General features: G+C 41.5%; 1 protein-coding gene across 1 annotated transcript in view; it reads left to right on the top strand.

The window, feature by feature from the left end:
* PTPRT (protein tyrosine phosphatase receptor type T) overlaps window positions 1-18,298 on the top strand; it is a 532,802-nt gene that overhangs the window by 482,520 nt on the left and 31,984 nt on the right. The window contains exons 17-18 of the mRNA XM_050713944.1: window positions 4,684-4,761; window positions 14,917-15,104. Coding sequence (XP_050569901.1) covers window positions 4,684-4,761; window positions 14,917-15,104 — 266 coding nt within the window. The remainder of the gene's footprint in view (window positions 1-4,683; window positions 4,762-14,916; window positions 15,105-18,298) is intronic.

The following is an 18,298-nucleotide window of genomic DNA, read 5'->3' on the forward strand; positions in this document are numbered from 1 at the left end:
TGTAACACAGTCATGGGCTGATTCTTTTCTTTTTTTCTTCTTTATATCCATGAGAAATGATTACCAATAAGCTTTCATGATTTCTCCACATTTTTTTCCGCCAAGTCCAGGATGCCGAGGTGTTGGAGGTAAGTTCTCTCCGGTGCAGTAGCGTGCACATGCTGATACAGGAATTTTATGGGTTTGGCCCTGATGATATAGATAGGAAAAAAAAAAGAGTAAAAGCCTTTCTTTTAAAAAAAAAATGCCTTAATGCAGTTTAATACTTGAGGGTTTCTATACAGGCCTACTCTAACTTTTGAATAACATAATAGGATTACTTTGTAACCTTTCTGCTAACTTATAGAGTTTTACAAGGGGTTATTCATCTTAGCTTTTGAAATCATCTCTCTCTCTCAAATTCCTTCTTAAATTTTCTTTTTACTCACAACAGGAACTACTGTTTGTGAACATCTCATGACGGGGAGTTGTCCTCTCCATCTTGACCTCGGTTATGAGAGTCCAAGTTTGCTGTAGCACTAACATGGAAAAAAAATCCTCTGTTGTTAGTAAAAATGCATATTTCTTCACCTACTTCATCTCAGTGCTTTAGAGGGAATGTCTTTCTAAATTTTCAGTGTCAGCTCTTGCAAATAGTGTGATCCATAAAGTCAGGCTGAAATGGGGTCTGTAGAGGCCAGTGCACTGCAGCAGGAGCACGCAGTCCTGTTGGCAATTTGCAGTTCTGAATTTTGTCACTTGACAGAGATGTCTGCTGTTGTTAAATGTAATTATGTCCTGGGAGATTGTGAGCATCTGGGTAGTCCCAAGCACAAACAGAGGCTGGGTGGAGAATGCATTGAGAGCAGCCCTGAGGAGAATGAACTGGGGGTGTGGGTTGATCAGAGGGCTGGAGCACCTCTTCTGTGAAGGCAGCCTGAGGGAGTGGGGTTGTTCAGCCTGCAGAGGAGAAAGCTCTGGGGAGACCTGATAGAGGCCTGCCAGTGAGTGCCTAAAGGGGGCCTACACGAAATCATCAGGACGTTTTACAAGGACATGTAGTGGCAGGACAAGGGGTAATGGTTTTAATCTGGAAGAGGATAGATTTAGATTAGATATAGGGAAGAAATTCTTTACTCTGAGGGCGGTGGTGAGGCCCTGGCCCAGGCTGCCCCGAGGAGCTGTGGGTGCCCCATCCCTGGGGGTGCCCAAGGCCAGGCTGGGTGGGGCTGAGGGTCCTGCCCATGGCAGGGGGTGGCACTGGGTGGGCTTTAAGGACCCTTCCCACCCAAACCATTCTGTGAACTGTGCTGGAGCAGTGAGACGTCAGGTCTTACTGAAAAGTGTAACAGAAATAGGCCCTTGTCTTTTCTGGACCAAAGGGAAGAAGCTGTTTGTCCCTCTTTCTGTCCCACACTGATAGCCCTTATTCATGCAGAATTCTTATTGGTACTTAAAAGAGTTTTGACTGGAGAGATTTTATGGACTCAGCCTATGTATCTCCCATGATACAGAATCAGAATAGGTATTTGCTGAAAGATAAATTAGTCCAGCATTATTCGAGCTCATCTAGTTTTACCAAAGGGTCATGTGAAGGTGAATTGTTCATTTTTCTCAAATACTGTGCTGCCTTTTTTTTTTTTTAATATAGATATATATCCTAAATCCATTACAAATAAGTGATGGTATTTGCAATATTTGAGACTGCTGCTCAGTTTGCAGGAGGGTTTGGAAAGCAGTGTCATTTTCCTTGGAGTGGCACGGCACAGTCACATGCAGGCACTGACTCAGTGCAGGGTTATTGTGAAACGAGGTGACAAATGGGAGACAAGGTGTACCTAAAATTATCCACCAGCATCTGTGTGCTGACCGGAAGGGTGTGCAAGGGGTTGTTATTGCACATAAATTTTGTGCAATTTGGCAGCCCATCTGTGTGATGGGAGAAGCAGTAGTATATCATATCAGCAACGATGTGCTAATATGTCCTGCACAGAGGAACTGCTCTTCCAGCTTTGCAATGATAAAATGCCATGGATAGGGCTGCAGATAACAAAGATCAGGCAGATTCTCTCCAGGGAGAATGCTACATCACCAGCATCACCAGCTTGACATCCTTGGGAGCTTGCTGTCAGGAACTATTTGATTCTGGGATTTGATCTCTTAAAATGCACCCAGTTTTGCTAGAGACTGGTTATAAGGGTATGTTTAACTTTTGTGACATCTCAGTTTGGGAGAAGGCTGCTTTCCAAATAATCTAAAGGAGTGACTTCGATACAGATTATTAGATAGGTAGCCTTAACGTTACTGTCAGAGGCACAGTGTGAAGACAGCATTTAGGAAGCTGTAGGGAACTGAGATTGCATGAGTGAGCACTATTATATACTTACCAAGTTACTGTGCTCTTACTAGCAAAAACAAGAGGAAGACTCATAGGTGAGTGGCGCTCAGGTTTTTAATTATCATATTTAACCAAGAACCATCTAAATTCACACCTCTCCATATCCCACATCCTTTTGCAATGAATCAAATGCAAAGGCCTTTTGCAGATTTGCTGTAAGTCAAAACAGTTGAATCAAGATCTAGTTGTTGTTGTTACCCCATAGATAATTTTTTCATTCTCAGGTGGGATGCCTGCTAAATGCAGTCTGAGGACTTGTAGGATCATGACCATGAGACATTTTCTTTAGCCAAAAAACTAAAATAAAGAGTAATAAAGCCAAATTTCATCATTTAAAAATTTTTTTAAAAAAAAAAAAGGCAAAATACCAAAATCCCTTTTGTTGCTTTTCGTGCCAGTTTGGAATGTTTACAGGGTTGGTTTCTTTACAAACACTTAAAAAAAAAAAAAAAAAAAAAAAAAGTAGGGAGAATCATTTCCAGAATAGGGAGGAGCTTCCACCATTCTGCATGACTAGAGGGAGCTGTATGGGCTCCCATGCTATTCCAGATCATGTAGAGGGAATTTTAAATGAAGTCTTAATATCTACCCTGATGTGAAATCCTGTCTGGAAGTGTCTCCTGTGATGTGCATGCACTAGTCCTGGTGGGAACCTCTGGTGAGGTGGTGGCCCAGAGTGTGCATCTTGTTACACAAGCCAATACTGATTTTGAAAATGATCTCTTTGAAAGTCTAAATTCGCCTCTCTGTCTCACAAGTATTGTTCATTTCAGAAACCTCAGTTGGTAACAATTTAAATCAAGTTCGCTGGAGTGAGGCGTCTACCTTCAGATTCTCAAGTAATTTGTAGTTAGCAATTCCTGAAAAGGCAGGGTGGCCCCATAAGTTCTTTTTTCTCCCAAACTCCAGAAAATTCCAATACTGCTCCAAGTCCTGACTGTTGACTTGCTCTGTGACCCAGGGCAACCAAATTACTCTTCATAGGCCTTACCTGCACATCTGCAAAGGTGGCCATGTTCCAAATACGGTAGAGGAGAGGGTCTGATTTAGACTAACAAACACAGAAGAAAGCGAAAGAGGTCCCAAATGAGAGATGTGTTATGGACTGAAGGCAGACTAAGCTATGAGAAATTTGATTATCTTAATGTGTTTTCAAATGGTTTAAACTTGAAAATATAGCAGGAGAATGCAAAACCAGAGCAAGTTCATTTACTGGATGATTACAAACTGCTTAGGAGGTAATTCTGCAGACCTTATGAAACTTCCTAGACTAGTGACTCCTTTCATTCACCTCATAGAAGGACTTGAAATTTTTAAGAGGTGTTCTTTTTTTTATTTTCTAGAGAAAAAAAAAAGAAAAACTGCTTCTGAAATTACTTTGATGTATACTGAGTTTTGTCTACTTATATTGGATTATGGAATAGTTTTTCGTGTGTTATCTATTGTCATCTTTCTGATGTACTGAGATTTGTACTAGCTTGTTTCCCAACATTTTGAGGAGGAGATAAATGTAAGTTTAGGAATGAATGCAGAATGATAATAGAAGAATATGCATTCAGAAATGATTGATTATCACAAGAATGTACGTGTATGCTATTGCAGATGTAAAGCAACCTCATAAATTTACTAGCAAGAAAGGAATCTACTGTGAAGATGTGGAGCCCTGCCTCTCTTCCATAAATAATTGAGTAATATGGGAATAATTTGTGGATTTTTGTCCAGAGAAAGCTAATGCTTTAATGGGAGAAAGTTTGTCCTGCTAAAAGAACCTGTCTCTCAGGGGAAAATATTATAGGTTTTGCTATGAAGTGTTCTGGGTTGAAGAACAATTCCCTTGTTATCTTGTATGGTTTTAACAAAGAATTTGCTACCCTACCTGTGTATTTTTGTGGTACTAGTGTACATTGTGTTTGAGCAGGCTTATTTTACTGTTATTAATGCATTTGATTCTCTGTAGTTTGTATTTTGGGTGTGCTTTTTAAGGATCTTTCTCCTAGATGTTCCTTCGGTTAAAAAAAAAAAAAAGTTATATATAGGATATAGTCCTATACATGTATCCTGTGTAGGAACACATTGATTTACAATAACTATAATATTATATTTGGGGTCTGGAGTGCTTATATTAAAGAAAATCCATCATTATGACATTGTAATAAATGTAATATGCATGTTGAGATGAAAAATATAATTCATTTTGATAAGTGTTATATATCCCATATTACTGTGTTCTTTGAGGAACATTCTCCCTGTTCTTTCTCTCTCTTAATATATGTCTAAAGTCTTTTCCTTATGTCTTTCCTACCTAGCATCACCCTCTCCTTGTTCATTTTCTGTCCAAAGCAAAACCCTTCAGAGCAAATCTTTGTTGAATTCCTACTACTCAGGTACTAGTGCCAGACTTTTTTTCATTTCTAAATTTTCTTTGCTTTTGTACATTTCCCAATATGACCTATAGACTGAATCTTCTGAGTGTTAGATACAGCTAACCTTGTTTTCATTTTTTTGTAATTTTTTTTTCCTATTGATCTTCTGTTGATTTTCAATGATCCGTGTCGTGTGGGTGAACGGAATTCCATCTCAAAGTATCATCAGACACTGTTCCATCGACCACGCTGTTAGGTAAGAAGCCAGGTATGGTGTACTGCACTTCATTGGAGAGAAAACACACTCATTGCATCTTGATAATAACTTAGAGAATGCTACAAAGTGGCTGGGCTCCAAAATCATAATTAATCCTGCGGTCATGCGTTCTGTTAATTGGGAAGCCTTTTGTTTCACTTGTGCTTTATTGTTGTTATTAATTGATTTTTATTTTATTTTTTAAAGGAAAAAACAGTTCAAAGTATAAGAATTTCTTTGGAGAAATCAGAGGCTGAGTTTGGGCAAGTGGCACCACCTTATTCTGCTTATGCTTAGAATTAAATTTTAAATGTTCAAGCAGTCTGGTATAGATTTGAGAGGATAATAAAAAGGCAGGTTATGAAAGGTGGAGGCTGTGCTGTGGCTGCTGGTAACTTTAGAGGAAGATGTTAGCGTTCAGCATCTCTGAAAATTATCTCTTCTTGTCCAGGAGATAAATAAAGCATAGAGTGTGGAGCTCTTAGCTTTGGGATTTTTAGAAATAAAATGTTTTTACATTAAGTTAACAGAGAGAGCAAAATTGGCAGAAACTGTAAGCTGATAAAAGAAGTTATTCAGAAACTTATTGGAGGTGTACCCTTGAAAGTGAGTAATAACAACCTACAACTTCAGGCTCTCCCTGGAGGATGCTGCCTGTGTGCGGAATTTGAAGAAGGCAATTCCTCTGCTATGAATCAGAAAGATGATGTGTAGTTGATCAGAATCTAACCAGTGGTATTTATCAGACCTGTCATTTTGGATTATCTACAGTAAATGTTCACTTCCAGACACAGTAATCTACCGTGTCTGCTTTAAACATTACTCTCAGCACACTGAAGGCCCATAGTTAGACCAGGAAGAAATTACAACCAAGCACTTAAGTGCCTTGGTTTACAGACTAACAGCCAGGGCAGAGAGGCTCAGAGGGTCTGCCACAATATGTGCATTTATCCTGTTGTATATCAACATGGCCGGTGGCAATGAGTGAGCCCTCTTCTGAAGCAGTAGAGAAGGAGTCTTCTTTTCTAGAAGGTTTGTTCTTGTTCCCCAGAGACTCAGTGTTGTCAACAGAGAAGTCTAAAGGCAGATTAATCTTTTGGCTATACTTTAGAAGCAGGGCCCAGACCTGCAGTTTGCTGGAAGATGTCAAACTGCTCTCATCCCAGCACTCAGCATCTGTGAAAATGGGGACCCTCATGTGAGGGAGACGTTTTCACCCCTGTGCCCCGATAGTGAACCAAATGGGTCAAGGAGTGAGACATTCAACTATGTCTCTTACAGGGAAAAACAAAAAACAAAAAACCTCCCAAAGCTTTCAAACCCCCAAATTTTAGGGGAGGTGGGGGGGGTGGGGAATAAGAATTAAAGTAGTCTTATGTATTCAAAACTCGTTCAAACTTATCATCTTCTAACCACTATCTCTGAGCTGAGCAAGGATTAATATCCCTGTTTTTACACATGGGAAGTTAAGCTCAGTGCATTTCCAAGACATGATTTACACAGACTGGTCGCCCCCTCAGTCAGTTGCATCTGACTATAACAGCCAAAGGTGCTGTGAAACAGCCCGTAGCATTGAAGAAATTTCTATCTTATGGCTTGAAGGCAAGTGAAAACTATGGCATTCTGGCTTCTCAGACAGATTCACCAGACATTGGGTGATGCTGTATGAGAAAAATAAGTTTAATTTTTCGACGTTTATTAATATTCATTCCTGGGAAAGAAAAAGATCTTAAAAAGGGCATCAGTTATCCCACCACCAATATCTGTCTTTGGGCATTACCTGCAGTTCAGTGCTATTTGTTCCCATCTGTTATGCCTTCTGCTAATAAATGTTCTATATCTGCAATAGTAGATGACTCCCTAGGCTTGGCTGTGACATGATTTGTTGATAATAAGATACAGGGGATTTATTTATTTATTTATTTTGCCTCTACCCTATCTTGTGCCTGATTAATACTTTTTTTTATGTAATGCATGTTTTTAGCTCTGTAATTTTACCTTATAGTTGTAGACATCTCTGGATTTAATGGTTTTCACAATCATCTTTGCTAGGGAAGTGAATATTTAATACTAAAAAGTAAAGGAGTTAATTTCCCTGGTTTTAATATTTCAGTAAGGCCCATGTTGTACCACTAATGTAAAGTCTGAAGGGGAGATAATACCACAGTAGAGGTTGTTTTGGGAGAAAATGTGCATGGCCAGTGGCTCTCAAAGATACTCAGCGTATGTCATCAGGGTAGGTTCTTCAGGGGAGCCAGCGTGCCTTTCCCTTTATGGTGGTTTTACTCAGGTGGGCAGCTGAGCTCCACCACAACCAGTCTCTCACTCCCCCTCCTCAAAGGGAAAGGGGGAGAAAATGCGATGAAAAGGGCCCAAGGGTTGAGATAAGGATGGGGAGATCACTCAACAATTATCATCATGGGCAAAACAGACTCAGCATAGGGAGATTAAATAAATTTATTACCTATTACTAACAAGCTAGAGAAATTAGAAACAAAGAAAACAAACTAAAACCACCTTCCCCCCATCCACCCTCTCCCACCTCCTCCCCCTGAGTGTTGCAGGGGAACGGGGAATGGAGGCTGCGGTCAGTTTATAGCACTCACCTCTGCCGCTCCTTCTCAGTCCCTCTCTGCTCCTGCTCCCCGTGGGGTCCCTCCCACGGGATGCTGTCCTTCCTGAACTGATCCCATGTGCGCTGCCCACAGGCAGCAGCTTCTCAAGAACTGCTCCCACATGGCTCCGTATCACAGGGTCCGTCCATCAGGAGCGAACTGCTCCAGCAGGGGTCCCCCACGCGCAGCAGCTCCCCCCAGACCCCCTGCTCCTGCGTGGGCTCCTCTCCGCGGACTGCAGCTCCGGCCCGGGGCCTGCTCCTGCGGGGGCTCTCCATGGGCTGCAGCCTCCTCCAGGCCACATCCACCTGCTTCACTGGCGGCTCCTCCATGGGCTGCACTGTGGAGATCTGCTCCATTTGGGACCCATGGGCTGCACGGGGACAGCCTGCTCTACCATGGGCTGCAGGGGAACTTCTAGAAACCTGCACCACTATGGTACACCGTGGGCTGCAGGGGGACCACCTGCTTCACCATAGTCTGCAGGGGAACTTCAGCTCCGGCACCTGGAGTACCTCCTGCCCTCCTTCTTCAGTGACCTTGGTGTAAGCCTGTTTCTCACTCCTCACTCTCCCAGGTGCTATTGAGCAGCAGGTTTTTTTCCCCCTTTCTTAAATCTGCTCTCACAGAGGCACAAACAACATCGCTTATTGGCTCGGCTCTGGGCAGCTGTGGGTTCCTTTGGAGCCGGCTGAAACTGGCCCTTATCTAATGTGGGGCAGCCGCTTGATTCTTCTCACAGAGACCACCACTGCAGCCCCCAGCTACCAAAACCTTGCCACATAAACCCACTACACCCTTGTGTCATTCTCATTTCACTTAATCAAGAATATCCTGATGATAAGAGTCCCTGCCCTCCAGAGAGGATGGACTGTGATGCCTCGTAGTTCCTTGCAGATGGGTGGAAGCAGAGAAGGGTCACTGTTGTGACGTCTTGTACAATGGCTTGCGTTTAGAAAGACAAAAATTTGCTCTGAAGTTCACTGTTCTGTAGCATGGGTGCGCTTTTGCCCATGCCCACCTATTCTGCTCTGGATTTATCCACAAGCTGATGTTTGAAGAACTAAAAAGATATTTAGAAGCTGATATTGCTTCATTACTGTCTCACATTACTGACATAAATTGCAAGATGAGTTATTTTTACATATTGAAAACTTTAAAATGAGTGGCTTGATCTGTTCAATTGTATCTGTAGCCTTCTGGTCCATGTAAGTCTGTAACGGGCTGTGGGAGAGGCTTTCACGTCCATTCACTGTGCTAATGTTGATGTGCAGCGGAGGAGCATGCCACTGAGGGCTGTTGCTTGAGCCGAGTTTCCCTTAGGTTTCTTTCCATCTGCATATGATCCTGTGGCTTGGAAAATTCTTCTTTAGTGGCTTCTGGTTTTCTGTGCTGTTTTGAAGTTGCCAGTAGCTTTTCAGCTAATGTATTGCTCTGTAAGGAAGGCAGATCTGACAGCATCTTTTCACCTACGAGTCAGGTTTGGCTTGGTGAGGTCCCACAAATCTGAACAGCTGCACAGTTATACAGGTACCCAGTAGTCCCAAGTTTTAGCCCATATCACCAAAGCATCTTCCTCACATCTAAAAACAGTGTTTTTTGCTATACTAAAGAAAAAAAAATCATAAATTCTTATAAGATTAGAATATACTTTTGCTAGTATTTATCAAGTGATTCTTTAAAATTTAGAGAAAATTATTTTCTCCAGCCATGTGGCTTCTTCATAGCCTGTGAAATGAATGATTTGTTCTGTCAAGAAGGCTTTTGGTTAAGGAACTTGCCTTTTCTAGCTCAGTTGATATCATAAGACAGATGATGTTTTGACTTTGGTTTGCGTGTGGTATATTATAGCTGGATATTTATCATATAATAAAGCCTTGATGCACTCAAACAGCAAATTAGTTTACCAGATACCACCATATCCCTGGTGGTAGGGGAAGAGAGATTAGTTGTCCTGTAGTTGTACTTGGAAGATGTCAAGTAATCAACAGCCATTGCTCTAGTAGAGAGAGATTGGATGTGTGTAATTAAATCCGTCACAAACACCGCTCAAAATACAATTTATTTTGTGCAACGGATGTCTTACTGTGTTACACACTTACCAAGGCTAAGAGAATAAAAATATAAACAGAGACAATACGCCTGTCATTTCAGTAACAAGTGGAATTTGGGAATATTAAAGTAAAAGTTTTGAAAGAAACTTCCCTACATACTGAAGATTGCACATCAGCACAGCATTGTTTTCAGTTGTTTGAGGCATTAGGTTAGTTTTCTAATCTGAGGGCAACACCATAATATGTATCTAGGTATCTCTCTCTCAGGGTACCAAAACCAGGTTTATGAAACAAGAGAATGTCTGTAAAAGGATCCAGAGCTTCAGCCCCAGAGGTGACTCTCCCAACAGCCTTACTGGGACGTTGCACAGGGTTCTGGCTGTACGCAGCCACTTGCAGGCTGCGACTCTGAATTTCTCAGCTGCTCTTCACTTTATTGCTGACATCTACAGAAAAATGTATCATTTTTTGCCATGGAGGGAGACATTTATTTTAGTTGTCTGGGCAGCAACGAAAGTATGTAATAGAAGGTGGTGTTGCAGCAGGCAGGCAATAATATCTCACCCTCAGGGCTACTCCCCAAATGAGGGAAGATGCCACCTTGCCAGCCTCTGCTGGGGCTTTTCTCAGCACATAGCACTCCTTTGTGTTTCTCTTAGCAGAGTAGAACCTCACAGGTTACTTCAGCAAATTTATGATTATTTCTCCAGCAAAGGAGAGAGTCACAGAAGTACCATTTCTTGTAAGCAAGGAGAGCTTGTGAATATTATAAGTGTAGTCAGTGTTGTTAAATTTGATTATCTGCAGTTACACCTCTAACAGATAAGTTGAGATGCCTGAAGAGTTTCACCATCAAGGAAGTTATGTGGGAGCCAGTGAATTGTTGATTTAATGTCTTCTACAAAATTTCAGGGTGTTCTGTGAACTATTAGGCTGATAATGAAAGTGTCAGCTTCAAGAAAACAAAATACCTGCATTGGCAATGGGCATCTTAGTGTGGGAACAAAGTATGTTGCACTAAGAAGGGTTAACAAACAAGCTGACAAAGTATTTTCCTGTTGCAGCTGCTAATATTAGAAAAAAGCCTATTACCAATAGTGTGTTTCCAGCAACATGCAGAATAACTGTTTTGTTTACATCTGCACAAAAAGAACTTTGCAAAATCAGAAGTGGGTCTAGGAAGGAACTGGAGCCCTGAACGCTCTGCCCTAATGAGACTTCAGAAGCTCTCAATCAAATTACTTTATTAAAGAGAAACTGGAGAAGTGATTTGATCAGTGCCTACATAGGTCAAGTTTCCAAATACTCAGGGGGCTCTTTAATCTAACAGGAGGTATAATAAGATTCAGTGTCTGGAAACTGAAGCTAAACAAAATCAAATTGCAATTAAGAAATGTTTAGACAACAGGGGTAATTAACCATTGCCACAACTTTTAGGGTCAGGATGGAATCACCATCTCTTGCAGTCTTTGGGTTTGGATTATTTCTCGATGCTGTAGCCCATCTTCGGTATGCAGTCAGGTGTGGTGGTTTGTGTTCCTATCAACGGAATGAGGACATATTGCTAGAAATAAGATGGGCATATGAAATATAATCCAAAAAAAACCCTGATGCATGACTCTATGTTTACTAGTTTATGAGTATTTCAATTTCAGTTAATTATTTCAAGCATCTTTCCAAAAAAAAATCTGTTTTCTTGATTTGTTTTTCTCATTGAAACTCACTAAAGGCACAAGTGCTCTAGAGGCACCAGAATAACTTCAGCGGAGGTCATGGACAGTTGGTCCTACAACCTCATCCCTATTTGCAAAAGAATAGGGTGGATGTGAGAAGGGGACAGACAGGAGGGACTATGGAAGAGTGCTGTGACTTCCCATCAGTGCAACAATTAAAGCAGAATCTGAGGGGTTGAGGGGCTGGTATTTTGGTTGGCTTTTCCAGTAGTAGCAGTGCCAAAAGGCACGAGATGCCTTTCATTGCTGCAGCCTGCAGGAAAAGCATAGCCTGGTTGTAAGCATTTGAAGACTCGGTTGATTGTCCTGGTGAGAGCTGGGTTTGCTGCTACCTCCCCTCCTGCCCTGCGTTTTGGATTGTTCACAAATTGCTGTAAACAGCACATCTTGAGAGAAGGTGTAGTGCCTTGCTTGAGCGCCTCATTAACCATGCTTAAGTTCAGACTCGCGGTGTGATCAGACCGGGAAGGAACAATATGTTTCTTGCATCAGGCTTTATTAGCAGAACATATGAACACTAGACTCACCTCATACGTTGTAATTTATCTCCATAAAAACCCCTCCAATCTTTTCCTTGTCCAGATAAGATGCTTGTGGAAAGAACCAGCAGCCCTCCTGAGTTGGTGCAAATTTTTGTGCCGATTTTCTGTGGTTTTCTTTTGGATCATATAGTGCACAGAGGGCATTCAAGATGCTTTTGTTACAGAAATCCAGCAGAGGTGATGTTCCCAGTGTCAGCTCCGTGTGCTCTAGGCTTGAGAGCAGGATGACCCAGATTGTGTGACGTGGGTTTTTCTTAGGAGAAACACTTGGCTGGGTGAAAGGTGATGCTGCAGACCACACTGCAAGAGCTGTTACGACAATCAGTGGATTTTGTAATATTTCTGTCTGACCCAAGAGACCAGAAGCACAGTTGTCACTGTAAACTTAGAGGCCAGAGTCAGACCCTTCTTTGCTGCTGAGCATCTTCTACTTCCAGATTCAGAACATGGGTGGAGGAAGTTATTCTGGAAAGGGGGCTGCTTTTCTGGCTTTCGCCTCTCCCTAGGATACTGTTGGGAGAAGAGAGCCAAATATACCAGAATTAAAGGATCTGAAGAAGACAAACGAATAATGTCCCACGAAGGAGCTGACTGATCTGAGCTCCATTTTACAAGTAGCTTGTGCTCTGCGTGTGCCCTGACTGTATTAGCACTAGAACCACACATTAGTTTTAAGACTCCCCCTCGAATAGGGATATTGTAATGTTTTTTAATTGGGGCTGATAAAAATGTGGCATTACATGTAGGTTCTTCAGAGAAGCCAGTTGTGAAATTGGGTTTGTATTAAACCTAATGATGGAAAATTAAGCATAGTACGTCTGTCGGAAATGGTCCGCAGTAAAAATCTTTTCCTCTCCATTACAGGAGGTTAATAGGGAATAGGGGAGGAAAGATGCACGGGGAAAGCGAATCCAACTAGGGGAATTAATAAGCCTTGAAATTCCCTCTGTTCAGAGTTCTCACACTGTCATTAGTTGGAGCATTAGGGATGATTATACAAATGCTTTGGATGTTACTCTTCCTTAAATCCCAAATTTATTCACATTTTGTATGTGAGGGTTGCTTCGCTAGAAACATAGCTCTATAAATCTTGGAGTGTCCAAGGAACGTGACTATGTTTATGAGAAACTGGGCTTCAGAAATCCTTAAATCCAGTAGCCTGATCTTCAAAGCAGGTGGTCACTTTGATGGTAATTTGTTTCAGAAGAAGCAGGATATGTTCAGCATCTGTGATCATTCAGCCACCAGTCTCGTTTATCTCACAGCTTGCCCTGTGACCGTGCGTCCACTGCTGTCATTCCTTTCTCCTTCTCATAGTCCTATAACTTCAAAATAGAGCATATGCCTGTCTTGATATCTTCCCTCCAATATAACAGGAAACCAGCTAAAGCATTATTTGTCATGTTTTGTCATGTCATTGTTTTGCCATCTGCTGAAAAGGCGCTCTAATGCCCTAATCTGTCTGCTCCTGCCCAATTTTGCAATGAGGGACAGAGCAGAGATCCTGACTGCTTGTGATCAAATCTTCATGGTGATTTCTCAAGGATAGTAATGTTTACAATAGCACACTGGCCATATTTCTGTCTCTAAAAATCACCCTGAAATTGCAACTTGATTTATTCATTCTTTATCCCTTCTAAAGCATGACTGTAGTATTGCTGACAGGGGATAGTGTTCAGGCTCCTTTTCAGTAAGCTTTCTGTATGAAATGAGCCTTGTGTATGTGATTGTCAACTTTTTTTTTTTTTTTTTTTTTTTTGAGCGGTTGGAGGAAGATACATTTTCTCTTTGCTGACAGGCTGGCTTTGGCTAAGACCAGAAAGAATTGATGCAGGATGTTAAGGCCAAAGAACCCAAGCACATCAGGAAGTACTTCTGTGCTGCGTGGATAACAGAGCACTGGCAGAGGTTGCAATGAGAATTTGTGGGGTCTCCTCCTTGGAGATCTTCAAAAGTTGCTTGGGCTGGGCCCTGGACACCACTGCACAGGTGTCCCTGCTTGGGTGGGGGGGGTGGACCAGATGGACCCTAGAGGTCCCTTCCAACCTCAACCATCTATGGTTCTATGATCTTTAGATACCTGTAATCATAGGGAAAAAAACAGCAGTTTATTTGGCCAACTATAAATCTGGTCAATTCTGGTAGATAAAAACCTAAATTTTTCAGCTACTCTTAGTTTCTCTTGTTAAAAATAAATATTTTGGTAGTCAATTGTTTGGCTATTCATGTTATTTGCTGTTAGTTCAACAGGAGTATTTTGCTATGTATTTGCAGTTTTGCAGGGAGTATAAGAGGTTACAATTCCGTCTATGTAGTGATAGAGATTTTAAAAATATTTCTATCAAAAAGGAATGCTTTATGTTAAATTTATACATCTGAATTTTAAGATTGTGCATGCAAGGAAACTATTTTTGTGTTCTTTTATTCTTTTTCATAACATCACATCCTTGCAATTGATGTAAATTTTAGACTTGAATTTGCAGAGCAGTTTAATTTGCTTCTAACATCCTTTGTGGTTTATTTGAAATGCTAATAATTTGTTTGCTATTAACTTGGACCCCTTTCACTTATCTCATATTGTACACCTCAAATCTCGCTTGAATATCTTGCTCATCTGTATGTATCTTTTGGTCCTGTTCTTTGCAGGTCTGTGAAGAAAGGTATGTAACTCGAGGGGAGTCGTTACGCAGAACTCACAAATTCGTTATTTCACTATACGTGCTATATGCTTGTTGTGCCTGACAGGCTGTTTATTCCCGTCCCATCTCTGGGTTTGTCTCCTTGACTCAAAAAATATTTGAATGTGAGTTAGTGTTTCTGGGCAGCTGTAGGCAAGTGTGTTTCTTACTTATTTCTTTACTTTCTTTTGTGTGCACCAACCTATGGGGTGGTGGAGAAACAAAGAAGTGGAGAAGGAATGAGAGTGGAACTCACAGATAGGTGAAAGCTTGTTTTGCCTCCCTGTCTTTAAAACAGACAGTAGCCATGGAGAGATGACCCAGCCAACCCTGACTATCCAGACCCACCCGTACCGGAGCTGTGAGCCGGTGGAAATGTCCTACCCCCGGGGGCAGTTCCAGCCAGCCATCCGAGTGGCCGACTTGCTGCAGCACATCACCCAGATGAAGCGAGGACAGGGCTATGGATTTAAAGAGGAGTATGAGGTGAGAGGAACCTTCACTCACGTGAATAAGTTGAGGAGTGGCAGTCCTAAGGGATAGATGCTTGGGAGGGGAGGATAACCATTTTGAAAAGCTTATTTTCCTTAAATTCACTCACCCTCCTAATCCTTTCCTTCCTCCATCTTATTTCTGTTTATAAGGCTAGGATTTTACAGCACTAGCAATCTTTGGTGGCTCTCTGGTCCAGAGGAAATGCATTTAATACAGTGGTAAGAGAATGACATTGTGTTCGTGTGCACTCTCTCCAATAAAGAGCAGAGAGTAAATATTTAATAGGTGCTGAACTCCATGAAGGATTTGGAGTCCCATAGTCCCTTACTTATTGGTGTGCTTTAGTTGACGATAGGGCAAAGCAGGGTTTATGAAAAGGAAGGGTTTTTGCTTTTTTTGGGAGCCCCAAATACTCTGTAGCAATTGATCAAGTTAAATCACAGCTTAATGACCTGCACACAGAACTGTAAAGGCAAAGGCAGCAGCTTTGTGTAGCTTAAATGAAGATGAAGTTTTCCAGTATGCTTAAACCTCTGGCTCAGAATATGTTCAGCAGACCTACTCTTGCAACTCTGTGTGAAGACAGGGGCAAGGAGTAAGCTGAAAATATGAAAGCAGCCCTTCCACCCTGCAGCCAAATAGCTGGAGTGACCAGGAATTTAATCCAAATGCCAAGAAGAAGTGTGGCACTGGGGAGGAGTTGGAAGACAAATATACATTTAGAGGAGAGAGAACAGAAGAGGGAAATAGCATCAAACATATGTGAGACTTTGCTGTAGCAAGCGATAATTATAATGAATGTAGTAAGCTTGTGGGAAGGCAATAAGTAATTAATATGCATAGTGGCATTAAAACTACTTAAAAATAACATAACAGCTGTGAAAAATAAGTTACTTAATGAAAACAGCTCACTTTTCCACCCTGCAACTTGGAGTCCATGGGGTTTATATCATTGATGCTGGGGTTTGCTGTAATTGAGAAGCAATCTTTTCCTGGTTGTCACCAGGGAGTGTTTTTTTTTAATCAGACAGCATCAAAGACTGTCATAACAAATGATCCTGGTAACTGTATGTTAACCAGGGCTAGTCACTCATTCCCCACAATCAGGGACACTAATTAAAGTATCAATACAAAGAGCTTGGTTTAATATGGAAAAAAGGTATTAATTCTCTTAGGAGATTTACTTAGCCCCCCTTGGCCTCCACGTCCATGAGTAGTACCCAAAGCTGAATTCAGCTCAATTACAGATGCCCTAAGATCTAGTTATTGATGTTCAAGAAGAAAACAGGTGCTGGCATATATGTAATTTTCTGGCACTGGCATTGGTAATTATCAAAATAACACATTAGCATGAAAAATGTCAATGCAACTTTCAGCTCCACAAGTTCTGCGTTTCCCAGAAAGTGCTATCTACATACGTATATAATGATGATGACATTATATACATTTGCATAATTCCTTTCTTTACAAGAAATAGCCTGGAGAATGCCACAAGCTCTTAAATCACTTTTGCTGTTCTACCCTTCGATCAGAGGCAATTGCCCTAAGTGGCAGTCCTTTTAGATGGTGGAATCTGGATTTCAGAGCATGGGCCGCAGGTAGCACTTTGGCTCCAAGCAGCTTTCAGCCACCACCAGCAATACTGCAAATTGCAGGGAGGATGTCAAGGACTGTTTTAAATCCTGGAAGGTAGGAAGGGTAGTTTTAAGTTGGCTGAAATCTTGAGGAATGCAAAGCTGGAAAGCCTGCTTTGCAAAACATTTTGCAAAATGGTTGATAAAAGCTTAAAAAGAAAAGACCTGAAATTTTATTTTTGTCTCTTAAAATCTGTTTTTAAACACTAATATTAGTGTCATCTGCCTGTATGTTTTTTCTTCTAAGAAGCTGATTTTCTGTTTACTTTGCAGATTGATAGCATAAATGAGAGCCTACTTAGTGACATGTTAGCAAACAATTTTACTCTCATGAAAAATCACTTTGAACAGAATGTATCAGTCATACATGACAATCTCTTATCTCTGTACGTTCCCATTTCCACTGAGGAACCAGGGAATTGCATTCAAGATTTGTTTGGTACCCCTTCACCTGCAGAGCACTAGGGCACAGGTAATGTGTTTTACTGGGGGCATCTTGGAAAATTTTTCGGGTGCTTGCATCTTACATCTAACTCCACACCGAGGTAAAAACCAAGATGTGGTTGTGTAAGTGGTGTCACTGCTTCTGTGAACTGGCTGATAACTGTGTGTGTGAACATGGGAACCTGTTAGCACTTGCAGCATGTGTGTTATTTGGGGTCTGCCTGCTGCACCTGAGGCCAAAGTGACTGCTGTTTGTTTTAGCAATAAGATGTGTGCACCCCAAGAGAAAAATATATCACTGACACTGGATGTAGATGGCACTGTTTGGGATTAGGCACGGCCATAAACATTTACACGGGGCTTGTTTAACTGTCACCTGTTCCTTTTTCAGAACATATCAGCCCTGATTTGTTGTGAGCTGCTAGACTGGTCCCATAGCCATACTGCGAGCACCAATTACTGGCTGCAGAGATAATAAGCTTAAGTATCCAAACTCATTTTCAAATATGATTTAGGATGTCACTAACATACATTTCACTTGCTGCATTACTGAGACTGTTAGTTATTTTGGATTTTGTGGCTCCTTCCGCAGGCATCTTGCTACTGCCAGGCTTCAGGGGATTGAAGTCACCTCTGGATTTTAACCCGCTCATTTCTGGCTGGCTACACAGCCTTTGTCTGGTCAAAAGAGTAGATCCGGGAGCTCAGGCTATCATGTGACATTACAAAATGTTTGGCAGTAGGGTTGTCACTATATATGCTGTCCTTGGACTGTGTTGGCTTAATGCTTTGTATGTCCTTGCTCTGTACCAGACTGGGGAGCTGAACTGGCTGAAATATTTCTCTTCAGGGCTTTCTGGGGTGTTTGGTTTTTTTTTTCTCTTTTTCAGCCAAAGCAGTTTCTTATCCTGGGTCACAGCAGAGTCATGGGAAGAGTTTTGCCACCAGTGTTGAGAAGCTGGAGGCTGCAGGGGAATGCTCGGGACTATGTTGTGAGCTCTGAGATGAGCAGCAAGGCTTTTAATTGATAGTGTTGCCTTTGGCAAGAATACAGCAGCATCGGGGTGCATCAGAGCAAATGAATGATTCAGGTTTTCCTACTTAAAT

The sequence above is a fragment of the Cygnus atratus genome, chromosome 16 (genome assembly GCF_013377495.2).
Source record: "Cygnus atratus isolate AKBS03 ecotype Queensland, Australia chromosome 16, CAtr_DNAZoo_HiC_assembly, whole genome shotgun sequence".
In the NCBI taxonomy this organism is placed as follows: Eukaryota; Metazoa; Chordata; class Aves; order Anseriformes; family Anatidae; genus Cygnus; species Cygnus atratus.